This window comes from Mauremys reevesii, linkage group 4, assembly GCF_016161935.1.
Source record: "Mauremys reevesii isolate NIE-2019 linkage group 4, ASM1616193v1, whole genome shotgun sequence".
In the NCBI taxonomy this organism is placed as follows: domain Eukaryota; kingdom Metazoa; phylum Chordata; order Testudines; family Geoemydidae; genus Mauremys; species Mauremys reevesii.
This window is the reverse complement of record NC_052626.1, coordinates 30074315-30089628: the sequence shown is the minus strand read 5'-3', so window position 1 is coordinate 30089628 and position 15314 is coordinate 30074315. Positions and strand designations below refer to the sequence as shown.

The 15314-nt window shown below is 40.7% G+C and overlaps 1 protein-coding gene across 3 annotated transcripts in view; it reads left to right on the top strand.

Moving 5' to 3' along the window:
• The window catches only part of CPSF2 (cleavage and polyadenylation specific factor 2), a 30524-nt gene continuing 15210 nt past the window's right edge, over positions 1–15314 (top strand). The window contains exons 1-8 of one of the 3 annotated variants that reach the window (XM_039536390.1): positions 1–115; positions 7216–7396; positions 9802–9961; positions 10070–10175; positions 11955–12084; positions 13516–13631; positions 14234–14421; positions 14940–15230. In XM_039536390.1, the coding sequence (XP_039392324.1) occupies positions 7248–7396; positions 9802–9961; positions 10070–10175; positions 11955–12084; positions 13516–13631; positions 14234–14421; positions 14940–15230 (1140 nt within the window). In that variant the 5' untranslated portion in view covers positions 1–115; positions 7216–7247. Of the gene's footprint in view, positions 116–156; positions 302–7213; positions 7397–9801; positions 9962–10069; positions 10176–11954; positions 12085–13515; positions 13632–14233; positions 14422–14939; positions 15231–15314 lie in introns of those variants that run through there. The other 2 variants (XM_039536389.1, XM_039536391.1) reach the window with 2 other exon arrangements.

The window sequence follows — 15314 nt, the reverse complement described above, 5'->3', positions numbered from 1 at the left end:
GTTTATTTCAAAGTTCCACGCCGTTGCCCTTATGAGCCTCTATGGCCCGGCTCCCGTAACTAAAGCGGATGCGAGGCCCGAGTGTCCCGCTCCGTACTCCCCCGGGCTGCCAATGGTACAGTCCATTCCCCTTTCGCTTTCTCCTACGCCAAACTCCCGGGCCCCGCCTCCCCCTCTCAGTTCAAAATGGCGGCGGCTGTGGAAGACATGGGGTCTGACTGAGGAGGCGGCCGGGGTCCCCCCTGTGCTGTCCCCACTGGGTTTAGGGGTCTGGGGGCAGCGGCGTAGGGCTGGTGGTGAGGTAGGTGCTGGGGTGTCTCGCTTCGCCCATGTCCCCGGGCAGAGCCTGATACAGCGACCTGCGCACTGGCCCCTGGCGAGCAAGGAGGCTCCGCGTCCCAGCGCATGAGGCCCGGGGGACTGGTCTGGGTGTGGGGACTTCTCTAAGCGACCCCCCCCCCGTCAGTGAGAGCGGGGAGAGGCGCTTGCCCTATCCCCGGGATGTCTTGGGATTGGGACCCTACCCGGGAGCGCCGGAGAGCGGGGGTGAGCTGGGGCAGGAGACCCTCGAGCGGGGGCACCTCCAGAGAGAGGCGGGAGTGGGAGTCGCTTCTCACAGTGGGGGAAGGGGACAGTGAGTGGAGGAGTCATGCACCTGGTGTGTGTGTGTGTGTCTCCTACTAGCATTGGATCTCCTTTGGGGAGATCTCTAGCCTTCTGGCAATCACAAAATCCTAGACATGTGGCTGTAAGGGATCTTGAGAGGTCCTTTAGTTTATCCCCATGGCAAGTAAACCTAGACCATTCCTGACAGGTATGTGTCCAGTCTGTTTTTAAATTCCTCCAAAGATGGGTGTTGTACAAGTTTCCTGGGAAGAGAACTTAACTACTGTTAGATATTAGAAAAATATTTTCTACCTCTAACTCTGTTTTTTTCTTGCTGCAGATTAAGCCCTTTACTTCTTGTCCTGCCTTCAGTGGACATGGAGACCAGTTGAGCATAATCCTCTCAATAACATCACTTACCATATTTGAAGACTGTTTTCAGGTCCCCTCTGTTTCCTTTTCTCCAGACTAAATATGCCCAATTTTCAGAAAAAGAAGGGCAAAGTGTGACTCACTGTTTTCATTAGTACTTCTTAAAAGTTATATTTTAAAAAACTGCCATGATTGTAGTGACCATTATGAATGGTGAGTTCACGATTTTAAGGAATGGTAGGAGGGAAAACAGCATAATACAGATAATGGATTTCAAGAAGACAGCCATTAGCAAACTCAGGGAATTGGTAGGTAAGATCCCATTGGAAGCAAGTCTAAGAGGAAAAACAGTTTGAGAGAGTTAGCAGTTTTGTAAAGAGACATTATTAAGGGTACGAGCAAACTGTCCTGCATAGGAAAGATAACTATGGCAAGAGACCACCATGGCCTAACCAGGAAAGCTTCAGTGATCTGAAACTCAAAAGAGAGTCCTATAAAAATGGTAATTAGGTCAAATTAAAAAGAATGAATATTTAAAAAAAAACAGGTAAGGACACAATTAGGCCAAGGCACAAAATGAGATTAAACTAGCTAGAGACATAAAAGGTAACAAGAAAACATTCTACAAATACATTAGAAGCAAGAGGAAGACCAATGACAGGGTAGGTTCATTACTAAATCGCAGGGAGTGAGGGGGACACAATAACAGAAAATGTGGAAATGGCAGAAGTGCTAAATGATTTTATTTCATTTTTCACCAAAAAGATCAGTAGTTTTTGGATATCTAACATAGTGAACACCAATGAAAATGAGGTAGGACCTGAGACTAAAATAGGGCAAGAACACATTAAAAATTTCTTAGACAAGTTAGATATCTTCAAGTCAGCAGGGCATGAGGAAATACATCCTGAAATACTCGAGGAGCTGATTGAAGAAATATCTGAGCCATTAGCAGTTATCTTTGAAAACTCATGGAAGATGGGAGAGATTCCAGAGGACTGGCAGAGAGCAAATGTGTAGTGTCAGTCTATAAAAATGGGGAATATAGACCAGTCAACTTAACTTCAGTACCCAGAATCTAGATGATAAGGTGATAAGTAACAGTCAACATGGATTTGACAAGAACAAATCCTGTAAAAAAAAAAAAAAAAATTGCGATTGTGTGATTAAACAAAATAGAATACCATTTATTTAAATATTTTTGGATGTTTTCTACATTTTCAATTATAACACAATACAAAGTGTACAGTGCTCACTTTATTTTTATTACAAATATTTGCACTATAAAAACAAGAAATAGTATTTTTTGAGTCACCTAATACAAGTACTGTAGTGAAATCTCTTTATCATGAAAATTGAACTTACAAATATGTACAAAAAAATAACTGCACTCAAAAATAAAACATTGTAGAACTTTAGAGCCTACAAGTCCACTCAGTCCTATATCTTATTCAGCCAATTGCTCAGACAAACAAGTTTGTTTACATTTGCAGGAGATAATGCTACCCGCTTCCTGTTCACAATGTCACCTGAAAATGAGAACAGGTGTTCTTATGGCACTGGTGTAGCCGTCCTGGCAAGATATTTACATGCCAGATGCACTAAAGATTCATATGTCCCTTCATGCTTCAACCACCATTCCAGGGGACATGCTTCCATGATGATAACAGGTTCTGCTCAATAACCTCCAAAGCAGTGGGGACTGACACATGTTCATTTTCATTATCTGAGTCAAATGTCACCAGCAAAAGGTTGGGTGTGTTTTGTGGTTTGGGTTCTGTAGTTTTCATATCAGAATGTTGCTCTTTTAAGACTTCTGTAAGCATGTTCCACACCTCATCCCTCTGAGTGCATTTTGTTAACGAGCATTATCAACATGGAAGCATATCTTCTGGCACGGTTGCCGAAGCATGAAGGGGCACACAAATGTTTAACATATCTGGCACGTAAATACCTTGCAGTGCGGGCTACAAAAGTCACATGCAAATACCTCTTCTCACTTTCTGGTGACATTGTAAATAAGAAGTTGGTAGCATTATCTTCTGTCAGTGGAGACGAACTTGTTTCTTAGCGATTGGCTGAACAAAAAGTAGCACCAAGTGGACTTGTAGACTCTAAAGTTTTGAAATGTTTTGCTTTTTAGTGCAGTTATGTAACCAAAAAAAATTCTACATTTATGTTGTTTCACAAAAAAGAGATTGCACGACAGTACTTGTATTTTTCAGTTCACCTCATACTATTTCTTTTTCTCATTTTTACAGTGCAAATATTTGTAATAAATAATATAAAGTGAGCACTGTACACTTTGTATTCTGTGTTGTAGTTGAAATCAATATATTTGAAAATCTGAAAAATATCCAAAAATTTTTAATAAATTTCAATTGGTAGTCTATTGTTTAACAATGTGATTAAAACTGTGGTTAATTGTGATTAATTTTTGAGTTAATCACGCGAGTTAACTGCAGTTAATAGCCTTAGTAACAAGCCTTGTGAATGGGGGAAAAGGGTAGATGTTTACTCCTGGAGGAATTCTGCACCACTGCATGCAGAATTCATGGCCTCTGCAGATTTCATTGCTTCCCTGTAGAAATATGACTTTTGAGAGGGAAGCAAAGGGAAGTCACAAGAGTGGTCATGGGCCCCTTCCCAGCAGCATGGGCATGTTGTTTCGGGTGCCGGGAGGAGCCAGCGGACAGGTAAATCACTATGGGCAGGATGCCCGGCTGGTGGCTCCTACCCTGTGCCAGGCTCAGCTGCTAGTCTCGGCTGGGCTGGGGAGGACATAACTTCCTGTTCCCTTGCAAGTAGTGGCTGGGGCTGGGTCAGAAACCTCTCCTGGCTGCAGGAAGCTTCGCATCCCCACTTCCTGCCCCCATCATTCCTTCAGCCATGGGAGGGGGGGTCAGTGTATGGGGACCTGCTCCCCTGTCCACCCAACGCCCGTGCATCCATATTCTCCATACCTACACCTGCTGAGCCTTACCCTCCCTGTGCTTGAACCTCCACCTGGCTGAGCTCCTCCCCCTGCATCTGGATTACCAGCCCCTGTTGAGCCCCCACACTTGAACCTCCACCCCAATGAACTCCTCCCTGGACCACCCTAACAAGCTCTGTACCTGGACCCCCAACTCACTGAGACCCAATCAGCTGCCCCTGGACTCCTGCCCCAGCACCTGGACCCCCTCGCTGAACCTCCCACACTCTCTTCTGATTCCCATCTCCCCCACATCTCCGTGCTGAGCCCCAGCCATCTTCACCTGGACCCCTCTGCAGAGTCCCATTCCCCCTGCCCTGGGAACCCCCACAATGAGCCCCTGTGCATCTAGTTACCTCCCTCCCCTTTCACACTCAGACCATAAGAATGGCCATACTGGGTCAGACCAAAGGTCCATCTAACCCAGAATCCTGTCTTCTAATATTGGCCAAGGTGCTTCAGAGGGAATGAACAGAACAGGTATTAATCAAGCGATGCATCCCCTGTTGCCCATTCCCAGCTTCTGGCAAACAGAGGCTAGGAACTGCCCCACTGATCCCCCACATCCAGCTTGTCCCACATAGAACTCTCTCACCCCACTTCTGGATCCCCCCCCTCCACACTTGAGTCCTGCGGGTCTGAGCCTGCCTGCCTGCCCCACACCTGGATTGGGGACCAGTGGGTATGTGTGAGAGAGGATGCCCCTCTCCCTTGCTATCTTGGTTCATCTGGTGTGGAGGGGCAGAACCCTGGGCTGTTTGTGGGACAGGCAAAGCCTTTGCGCTGTGTGAGGGTCGGGAAGAGCATCACTGCTGAGTCTGTTTCTGGGGGGGTGCTGCAGGGTGATATCCCACCTCCATGCAGCCAGTGGCAAGTGCTCCCCAATTTTAAAAAATGTGCAGAATTTTAATTTTTTTGGTGCAGAATTTCCTCAAGAGTAAGATGTGGTATATCTTGACATTAGTAAGGTTTCTGATACTGTCTCGCATGACCTTCTCATAAACAAACTAGGGAAATATAACCTAGCTGGAGCTATTATAAGTTGGCTGCACAACTGGTTGGAAAACAAATCCCAGAGAGTAATCATCAGTGATTCTCAATGAAGCTCGAAGGGCATATCTAGTGGGGTCCTGCAGGATCAGTCCTGGGTCCAGTTCTGTTCAATATCTCCATAAATGATTTGGATAATGGCATAGAGAGTGCACTTGTAAAGTTTGTGGTTGATATCAAGATGGGAGGGGTTGCAAGTGCTTTGGAGGATAAGATTGCAGTAGAACCTCAGAGTTATGACCACCAGAGTTACAAACTGACGGGTCAACCACACACCTCATTTGGAACCAGAAGTATGCAGTCAGGCAGCAGCAGAGGCACTCCTCATCTCTTCCCCCCTCCCCCCCCCCCCCCAAAAGCAAGTAAGGTACTCTTTCTGTGCTTGATTCATTTACATTATGATGATTAAAAGCAGCATTTTTCTTCTGCATAATACATTTTCAAAGCTGTATTAAGTCAGTGTTCATTGTAAACTTTCGCAAGAACAACCATGGTTTGTTCAGAGTTCCGAACAACCTCCACTCCCAAGATGTTCATAAATCTGAGGTTCTACTGTAAAATTCAAAATGATCTGGACAAACTGGAGAAATGGTATGAAGTAAATAGGATGAAATTCAGTAAGGACAAATGCAAAATACTCCATTTAGGAAGGAACAATCAATTACATACAAAATATGAAATGACTGCTTATGAAGAAGTACTATGGAAAGGGATTCGGAGATTATAGTGGATCACAAACTAAATATAAATCAACCATTTAACACTTGCAAAAAAAGTGGATGTCACTCTGGGTTGTATTAGCAGGAGTGTTGTAAGCAAGACACAAGAAGTAATTCTTCCGCTCTACTCCATGCTGATATGGCCTCAACTGGAGTATTGTGTTCAGTGCCAGGCGCTGCATTTCAGGAAAGATGTGGACAAACTGGAGAAAGTCCAGAAGAGATCAACAAAAATGATTAACGGTCTAGAAAACATAACCTATGAGGAAAGACTAAAAAAATTGGTTTGTTTAGTTTGGAGAAGAGAAGATGTGGGGAGAGGGGACATAAAAGTTTGTTACAAGGACGAGGGAGAAAAATTGTTCTCATTAAACTCTGAGGACAGTACAAGAAGCAATGGGCTTAAATTGCAGCAGGGGTGGTTTAGGTTGGACATTAGGAAAAACTTTGTAACGGTCAGGGTAGTTAAGCACTGAAACAAATTGCATAGGGAGGTTGTGGAATCTTTGTTTTTGAAGTTTTTAAAAACAGGTCCAGTGGTTCTCAAACTGGGTTGTGACCCTGTTTTAATGGGGTCACCAGGGCTGGTGTTAGACTTAAGAACATAAGAATGGCCATATTGGGTCAGACCAAGGGTCCATCCAACCCAGCATCCTATCTCCCGACAGTGGCCAATGCCAGGTACCCCAGAGGGAGTGAAACTAACAGGCAATGATCAAGTGATCTCTCTCCTGCCATCCATCTCCACCCTTTGACAAACAGAGGCTAAGAACACCATTCCTTACCCATCCTGGCTAATAGCCATTATTGGACTTAACCTCCATGAATTTATCTAGTTCTCTTGCTGGGCCTTGTGCAGCAAGACTCAAGTTACAGCCTCCCTCCATGGGGTGTCAGGGCTCTGGCTGTCCCCTCCTCCCCCCACCCGCCCAGGGCTGTGTAGTAATTTTTGTTGTCAGAAGGGAGTCGCAGTGAAATGAAGTTTGAGACCCACTGGATTAGACAATTATCTGTCAGGAATGGTCTAGTTATTACTTAGTCCTTCCTTGAGTGCAGGGAACTGGACTAGATGACCTATTGAAGTCCCTTACAGTCCTACACTTTTATGATCTAGTTTCTCAGGCTTTTTCTGTTTCTTTATCAATCTGCCTTTCTCTTCATCTTCAGTGGAAGCTTGTGTATGTCTGTCTCCATCCAGTTTTCTTTTAATGAACAATCCCTTTTAAATATGAAGTTGCCATACATTGACTTGCAACATTTTTGATGACATCCATAAAATTTGTTAGGTTTTGGGGAAGTATCTGAAAACAATCCCAATTTAAGAACAATAAGAGATTTTCTGTCTTTGTATTTAAAATATAGCAGCTCAAATAACAGTGTCAGTAGAATTTCTGGTAATTGATAACACAAATAATAAAATAACGGTTGGTCTAAATATCTAAATACAAACTTCTTTTGTATTAGGTGTTTACATTTTTTTTCTTTTTAAAATAGTTGTTTTGGTAAGCAGACATTTGGACAGCAAAATGACCTCCATTATCAAGTTGACTACGCTCTCAGGGGTGCAGGAGGAATCTGCTCTCTGCTATCTGCTGCAGGTAGACGAGTTTCGTTTTTTATTGGACTGTGGCTGGGATGAGAATTTTTCAATGGATATCATTGATTCTCTAAGGAAGTAAGTAATTGCTTATCCTTTGTTTGTTTTTCTAATAAAAGCCCTGAAAACACATTACTGCATGTTTTAAAGCATGATATTTTATGCTCATGATGTAGAATGAAAATCCAAAATTTTTGTTTTCTGTTTAAAATTGCATATATGATAGGGAAAATCACTCTTCTAAAACCTTAATAAATAGATCTGCTTAGTGTATATTCTGAGTTATATCAGCTTGCATTAATTACATAAATATGATTTTTTTTATCTAATAGCCCTGCAGATCCATTGTATACAGCTATGAGATACTTAGCTTGGCTCAATTCTGGCCTATGTATTATCAATAAGGCTGTGAGTCTGTCAGGGAGGCCACGGATTCCATGACTTCTGCAGTGGCTGGGTCTGGCTCAGGGGCTACCCAAAGTGGGCAGCCCCTGGGCCAGCAACAACAGTTTGGGTGTGTGGGAGGGCGCTCAGGACTAGGGGCAGAGCGTTGGGAGTTTAGGGGGCGCTTACCTCAGGGTAGGGGGCTCCTACTGGCATGGCCCTGCAGCTCCCAGGTGGCAAGGGGTCGGGGGTGAGGGAACTGGCTCCGCGCTGCCTGTACCCACAGGTCCCGCCCCCACAGCTCGCATTGGCTGCAGTTCCTGGCCAATGGGAGCTGCGGCAGCCAGTGCTTGTGCCCTTGCGCTCCTTAGGAGCTACAGGGACGTGGAACCGGATAGGGAGGCCCTGCCAACCCTCCCCACTTCAGCCCCGAGCACCAGCAGGGGTCCTGAGCCACTTCCCCCAGGACCCGCAGTCCCCCTGGACCGCCCATGGCCCCCCTCCCAAGTTTTAGTCACAGATATTTTTAGTAAAAGTCATGGACAGGTCACAGGCAGTGACTTTTACTAAAAATACCCATGACTAAAACGTAGCCTTAATTATCGACAGAATTAACTAAATACAAATAGTAGAATCTTACTGCTGATCATGTATAAGCCAGAAAGAAAACAGTTTGACCCTCACCTGCTATCGGGTGTTTGGGCTGTCAGGAAAAAAAAAATCTGTGTTTTAAACTGAGCAGGTGGGCTCTTGCACTGAACCCCATTTAATTCAATGATGGCTCTGTGCATGTGCAGAAAAGGGTCATCCTGTACTTCCGGTGATTACAAGGTGGGGGTCTAAATATGGAAGTTCCTGAAAAAACATAAAATCTTCACAATGCCAATTTTAATCACTATTCATAGCATCATCACACATTAAAATCTTTCAACTACATATTATGATACAATAATTGCAATATGGCTGTTAATATTTTGAAAAGTTTCTTGAACCAGACAGTTACTCTTCAGGAAAAGGGCTTTCCTGCTACATGCTACTCAGATATGTGCAATATACATGTTGTTAGCATTTCAGCTAATAAGTTTTTTTCACTTGTCTGTTGTTCGAGATGTCTGTTCTTATAAAATGTTTAGCCAGTAGGTCAAAGAATCCATTTTCTTACTTTTTTAATAACAATCCAGCCACTTACTGTTGTTTGAAATACTTACATTTGACCTCTTCCTCTTTCTTTAAATAGATATTTTTTTAATTTGGCTTTTACAGATTTGGGACTTGATTCTGTAGCCTTTATTCAGGTTTTTTAAATGGGATTATTCAAGTGAGTAAAAGCTGTAGAATTGGGCCCTGCGTCCTAGACTAATTTAATTTCACAATTAATAAATGTAATGTTTCTTAAAATCTTTTGATAGTGTTAGCCATTCAATTAAGTAGCAAATATATTAAGTCATGTCATATTTTATTATTTATAATTGTAATACAAATAAGCACTAAACAAGCATAATCATTCTGGAGGAGAAAGAAAATATTACATTAAAATGTCAGGTTGGCATGGTACAGCTAGAAGTTTTCATGTTCCAGAGCCAACCAAACAGTCATAAATAATTAACTGTGTATAGTTTTCAAGAGCTTTGGAAAACTAGTTTTGTGAAAAGCTAAGGGAAATTGCATACTAAATCTGTTTGAATACTGGATTCAAGCTATTTCAATTTGGAAATATTTTAATCCCTTATCTTACTATTTATCACTTGTCTGAAATAGTAGTAATGCAATTCCTGTGAGTTTGGAGTTTGCCAAATTAGGAAATTAGGCACTTTGAAACATTTACTCTAAGTGACTTGGGATCCTAAGTCCCAGTTTGAAAAATGACTTGGGCACTTATGCTCCTAAGTCACTTCAGAGCTTCTTAAAATTTTATCCTTAATCTTTATTTTTTATAACAGTTATTAAAACTTTTCCTTAGTTCAAAGTTCCCATTCTGTTGGGGATAAACTGAGTGATTTTTTTTTTCTGCTTGGCCGTTTTGCACTTGATGTTACTACAAATAGTCTTTTTTGTTTTTTAAGTAATTTTTTTCACGTATATTTCCTTTTTCCTCCTAGATATGTACACCAGGTTGATGCAGTGCTACTTTCTCACCCTGATCCTCTACATCTTGGTGCTCTCCCCTATGCAGTTGGAAAAATGGGTTTAAATTGTGCTATTTATGCAACCATTCCTGTATATAAAATGGGACAAATGTTTATGTATGATCTGTATCAGGTATATTTTATTTCTCATTTTCACTTGTATTTAATTTATTAAACTGTTTCATAGAAGATGATTTTCGGGCTTTTTAATATGTTTTCCTTTGTTTCCTTTTTATGCTAGTCTCGCCACAATACAGAAGATTTCACTCTCTTTACATTGGATGATGTAGATGCAGCTTTTGATAAAATACAGCAGCTCAAGTTCTCTCAGATTGTGAACTTGAAAGGTAAAAACACAGCAAAAGATGCAGAAGATGACTTGTCTTTTAATGGATTTACTGTGCATTTTCATTTTGAACTGGAGTTTGCTTTTTTGAGGAGAGTACGTGGCATAGGTCCTCTGACTCACTAAAAGTGGATCAGTAGCAGCACAAAGTAACAGATCCTCATTGGTGTAAGCTGTCATAGCTCCACCTCCAGCTGAGGATCTGCCCCAATAATTACATTTCAGAAAAAGGCCCAACTCCCATTGAAGTTAGTAAGGGTTATGCTGGATTGAATTTGACTGTCCTATCCTATGTTTTATTTCTCATCTTTATTTTTCTCATATCTTCCACATCTCTAAAATACATCTTGTTGCTAGCTAATTGAAGGCAACATTGACAGTTGCTTACATATTTTCCCCAAGTGAAAAGGAGCACAAATAAAAACAGAAAAGCAAGTTCTTCAGGAAATGGACAGGAGTGTTGGAGATTTCTGCTCAAATTATAGTAGTCTAAGGCAGTGGTTCTCACCAGGGGTATGCCTACCCGTGGCGGTATGCAGAGGTCTTCCAAGAGGCACATCAGCTCATCTAGATATTTGCTGAATTTTACAACAGGCTACATAAAAAGCGTTAGAGAAGTCAGTACAAACTAAAATTTCAAAAAATGGCTTGTTTATACTGCTGTATAGCCAATGCACTGAATTATAAGTACAATATTTATATTCCAATTGATTTATTTTATAATTATATGGTAAAAATGAGAGAGCAATTTTTCAGTAATAGTGTGACACATGTGACACTTCTATATTTTTATGTCTGATTTTGTAAGCAAGTAGTTTTTAACTGAGGTGAAACTTGGGGATACACAAGACAAATCAGGCTCCTGAAAGGGGTACAGTAGTCTGGAAAGGTTGAGAGCCACTGGTTTAAGGCATTAACACATTTACTGGGACAAAGTGAAGTCCTGTCCACACTAACTAAACCAATGAGAAGACATGTAAAGTTTGAACTGTCTTATAACTGGGCCCCCTGACTTGTCATATTTGTAATGTAAATGAGTTCAGAGAGTGCATGCTGGACACTTCTAAGATTAGAATGTTTGTGCTGGTTACAGGCTAAGTTATGCTCCACCTTTCCCTCTACTGCTGCATGACCACACTTGCGTGTTGTCATTAATTCTAAGAGTATTTCCATGCAGATAAGTGGTCTATTACCTAACTGTGGAACACTAGAAACACATTTCTTGATATTTTTCATAAGAGATTACTGTGTGTCCTCATGGTCTGGCTGATTTCTAATCTGTGTAACTACTTGCACCCTCTGTAATTTCCTAGAAACTTTAATTTAAAGCTTGCTGTTCACTTGCTGTTAGCTCTGTAATATTGCTGTATGGTTAAATGCAGCCACTCTCTACCCCAGAGATGACTGCATTTCACCAGTGTGGTTTGTATGTTATGTTCATAGAATAACTGGCAAAAAGTGCTGCCAGGTGTGTGTTTCTTTTCCTCCTGTTTTCATGGACAATACAGCACAGCTGGAACAAACTTAACCTGAGATTGGTGTACCTTTCCCAGCTCTCCATTTTCTGGAGGCCAAATGGGGAAGAATCCCTAATCACAGGGAATTCTGGAACCTTACACTGTTGTTAGTAGTCAGGCTGGAGGCAATAATGACTTCTGACCTCCCTCAGTAGTAACTATGGGTTAGTGGTTTATTTCAGACTGCCTTGTGGTTGGGATAATGTATTGTAATAGGCATGCTATATCTGAAATATTGAGAGGTTACAATATTGTTCCTATAGGGAAAGGACACGGTCTTTCTATTACACCACTGCCGGCTGGTCACATGATAGGAGGCACAATTTGGAAGATTGTCAAAGATGGAGAAGAAGAAATTGTTTATGCTGTTGACTTCAACCACAAGAGGGAGATGTATGTACAACACAGCAAACCTTTTTTTTTTGTTTTTTCTTCCCAAATTTCAGTTAGTATTGCGGTGTAATTTAACAGTGCCTGATAAATACTTGCACTGGCATGAAATATTAAGATTGCCAACTTCACTTCAACTCAAATAGCTGGATTTGATGGTGGCTATGTACAGCAGAGCAGTAAGGTCTCTCTTTCCTGGTTCTCAAATCCTGTTTTCAATTTAATTGTAAATTTTGAAACAGAAAATGTCCAGTGCTACAGCTGGGGAGAGGAGGGGAAATCTCTCCTCCCCGTTGAAAAAGGAATATAAAAATATAGTGTCTTTTATAATAAAAATAAAAAGAAGCAATCTTCTAAGAAGAATAAGACAATGATAAATAACTGTCCCTTTTATCAAGGGAAAAACAACCATGCTAATGAGCCCCTGAATGCCAATATAAGGTCCAACTTGTAATCAAGACTGCAGATGCGCTGGGAGTCGGGACAGACATAAATGTTGCATAATAATCTAGGTACAAAATGCAGATACTAAAGGCTTCAGGGGTGGGGATGTGGGGGAGAAGGAGGGTTTGAATCTTAGATTTATATTTGTGGGAAATTGCAGTGTTCATTTTCTCCTTTGATTAAAATGTGATTACAGGGCAATTTTTGCTTGTAGGAGTTTTCGCAGCTGGTCTCATATAGAAGTAATTCAAGAATAAGTCAAATGGGACAGACATTTCTTAGAAAATGAAAAAAAGTACATAGGTGACTTGGTGCTTAAAATGAGGAAATAATTATATTTAGATTATTGTGGAAATGTTTGAGATCCTTTAAAAAGAGAAGAGAGCAAATCTCTTCTCTCTCTCTCTCTCTCTCTTCCCCCCTCCCCCCCCCCCCTGCTCCCGCAGAAAAGAGAGATTATATTCTGTGTTGCTTTAGGAAGATTTTGTTTTAAATTAAAATGTGTTAAAGGGACAAATGGAGACGAGAATAAAATCAAAGTGGAAGAAGTTTGCAGATTTAAAACATAAATTATTTGGGGTTTGTCTTAAACTAAATTTAAGGGATGGTGAGAGGTTTCAGGGAAGGGAAAGGCCTGGCATGTAGAAAATGAAAGCAGCGTGAAGTGCCCATGCTTTTGGCCTAACAAAAAACTGTTCTTTCTAAACATGGCATAAGTACATGGTTATGAAGCCAGATCATCCATGTTCTAGTACATTTTCTCTCAAGAAATATCATCTGATTCCTACGATAGAGGGGTTTTTTCAAGGTGGTGGTTGTTGTTGTTAAAAGACAGTAAGAATCTAATTGAAAATTTGCCAAATAATGGGGAATGCCAGTTCTGCACATAGTTCTCAATGTGATGGTTTTCAATCTTATGACTTTTTTTGCCTTGTCGTTCGTTAGCAATACAAAAACTGAACTTGTGTGGCCTAACTTCTTTTTCTTCAGCCATTTAAATGGATGTTCTCTGGAAATGTTGAGCAGGCCTTCGCTGCTTATCACAGATTCCTTTAATGCTACGTATGTACAACCCAGACGGAAGCAAAGAGATGAACAACTGTTAAGTATGTTAAAGCAGTAGCAATGGAAAATATCTGTTTTTCAATTGTGTTATAAACTTCAATAACAAATTAATATACATGAAAATTGAGAATCTTTAATTTTCTTTTAATTTTCTGATTCATTTTTATTTTTTTCTAACTCTAGTGATCCTGTGAATAAACATACTTTCAGATAAAAAGTGATTGAATCATGCTTGCTAAAATTGATTCAAAGACTTGATGTTTTGATGTAGCCTGAGCTGATCTGTTCCTGTGAGATAAGGAAGTAAATTTCAATAGTTCTTTGTGCTTCATTTAAAAAAAATCATTAAAATTGATTTAAAAAAAGAAATTACTATTAAATATTAAGGCTGAGCCTTTGAAAGCTCTATAAGAGGGGCACAGCTCCCAAAATGGGAATTGTGCATCAATATCTCTTTGAAGCTGAGATTTTTTCAGTGCTGCTTATTGTCAGTTAATCTTTGAGTTTAGTTTTCCTCTGATTATAGTTGATGTTTGGTAGAGAAAATAAAAATCTTTCTTCTCTTCTAATTGTGGTTCAGTGTGCAGCTACTTTATTTTATTTATTTATTTATTTTTATTTCTCCCCTCCCATCCCACTCCAGCCAATGTCTTGGAGACGTTGCGAGGTGATGGAAATGTGTTAATAGCCGTGGATACAGCAGGCAGAGTTCTGGAACTTGCCCAACTTCTTGATCAGATTTGGAGAACAAAAGATGCAGGATTAGGAGTCTACTCTTTAGCACTTTTAAATAATGTCAGCTACAATGTAGTGGAGTTTTCTAAATCACAGGTGTGTTCTGATATTAAAATACAATTATGAAGAGGCTAATTATTTTCATTCTTAATGTTGCTTGATAACAGTAGGCTTATCCAAAGACATGTAGTTCTGTTTAACAGGAAGAAAAATTTCTGTGTTACTGGTCTGACTTCCCTATTCCAGCGTGGGCACTCATGATCTAAATTCCCTCCATCAAGTAATATGCAACCAGAATACTGCCAGTAGTATGACTTGATAGATAGGGAAATCCAGTTTCTTTGTACCACGTGATCCGTTAGCCTAGGTTGCAGGTGTGATAAAGAATATTTAATTTATATACATGATATGTGATTGCCCACAAAGAGGTATTGGTAAAGAGACTGATTTGATGTGTGTGCATACTGCACCCGTCAACTTGAGAATCTCTAGAAGAGCATTTTTTAATGTTGTCAGGTACAAGTATCGAGTTTGTACATCAGTTTTAGTTATTACAAAGTACCATGTAAAAATCTTAAAGATGACTTAACTCTTTTTTCCAATACCACCCTTAGGTTGAATGGATGAGTGACAAACTGATGAGGTGTTTTGAAGACAAGAGGAACAATCCATTTCAATTCCGCCATCTCTCATTATGTCATGGTCTTTCTGACCTGGCTCGAGTACCTAGCCCAAAAGTCGTGCTTGCCAGCCAGCCTGATTTGGAATGTGGGTTTTCAAGAGATCTCTTTATACAGTGGTGTCAGGATCCCAAAAACTCTGTAATTTTAACTTATAGGACCACACCTGGGACGCTAGCACGATTTCTTATAGATAACCCTTCTGAAAAAGTTATAGATATAGAGGTAAGGCAATATGTTACAATTCAGATTTTCTGATGTTTACCAACTGTGGAAGTCTGTTCAAGACCTAGCTTAAATTTCTTTTTT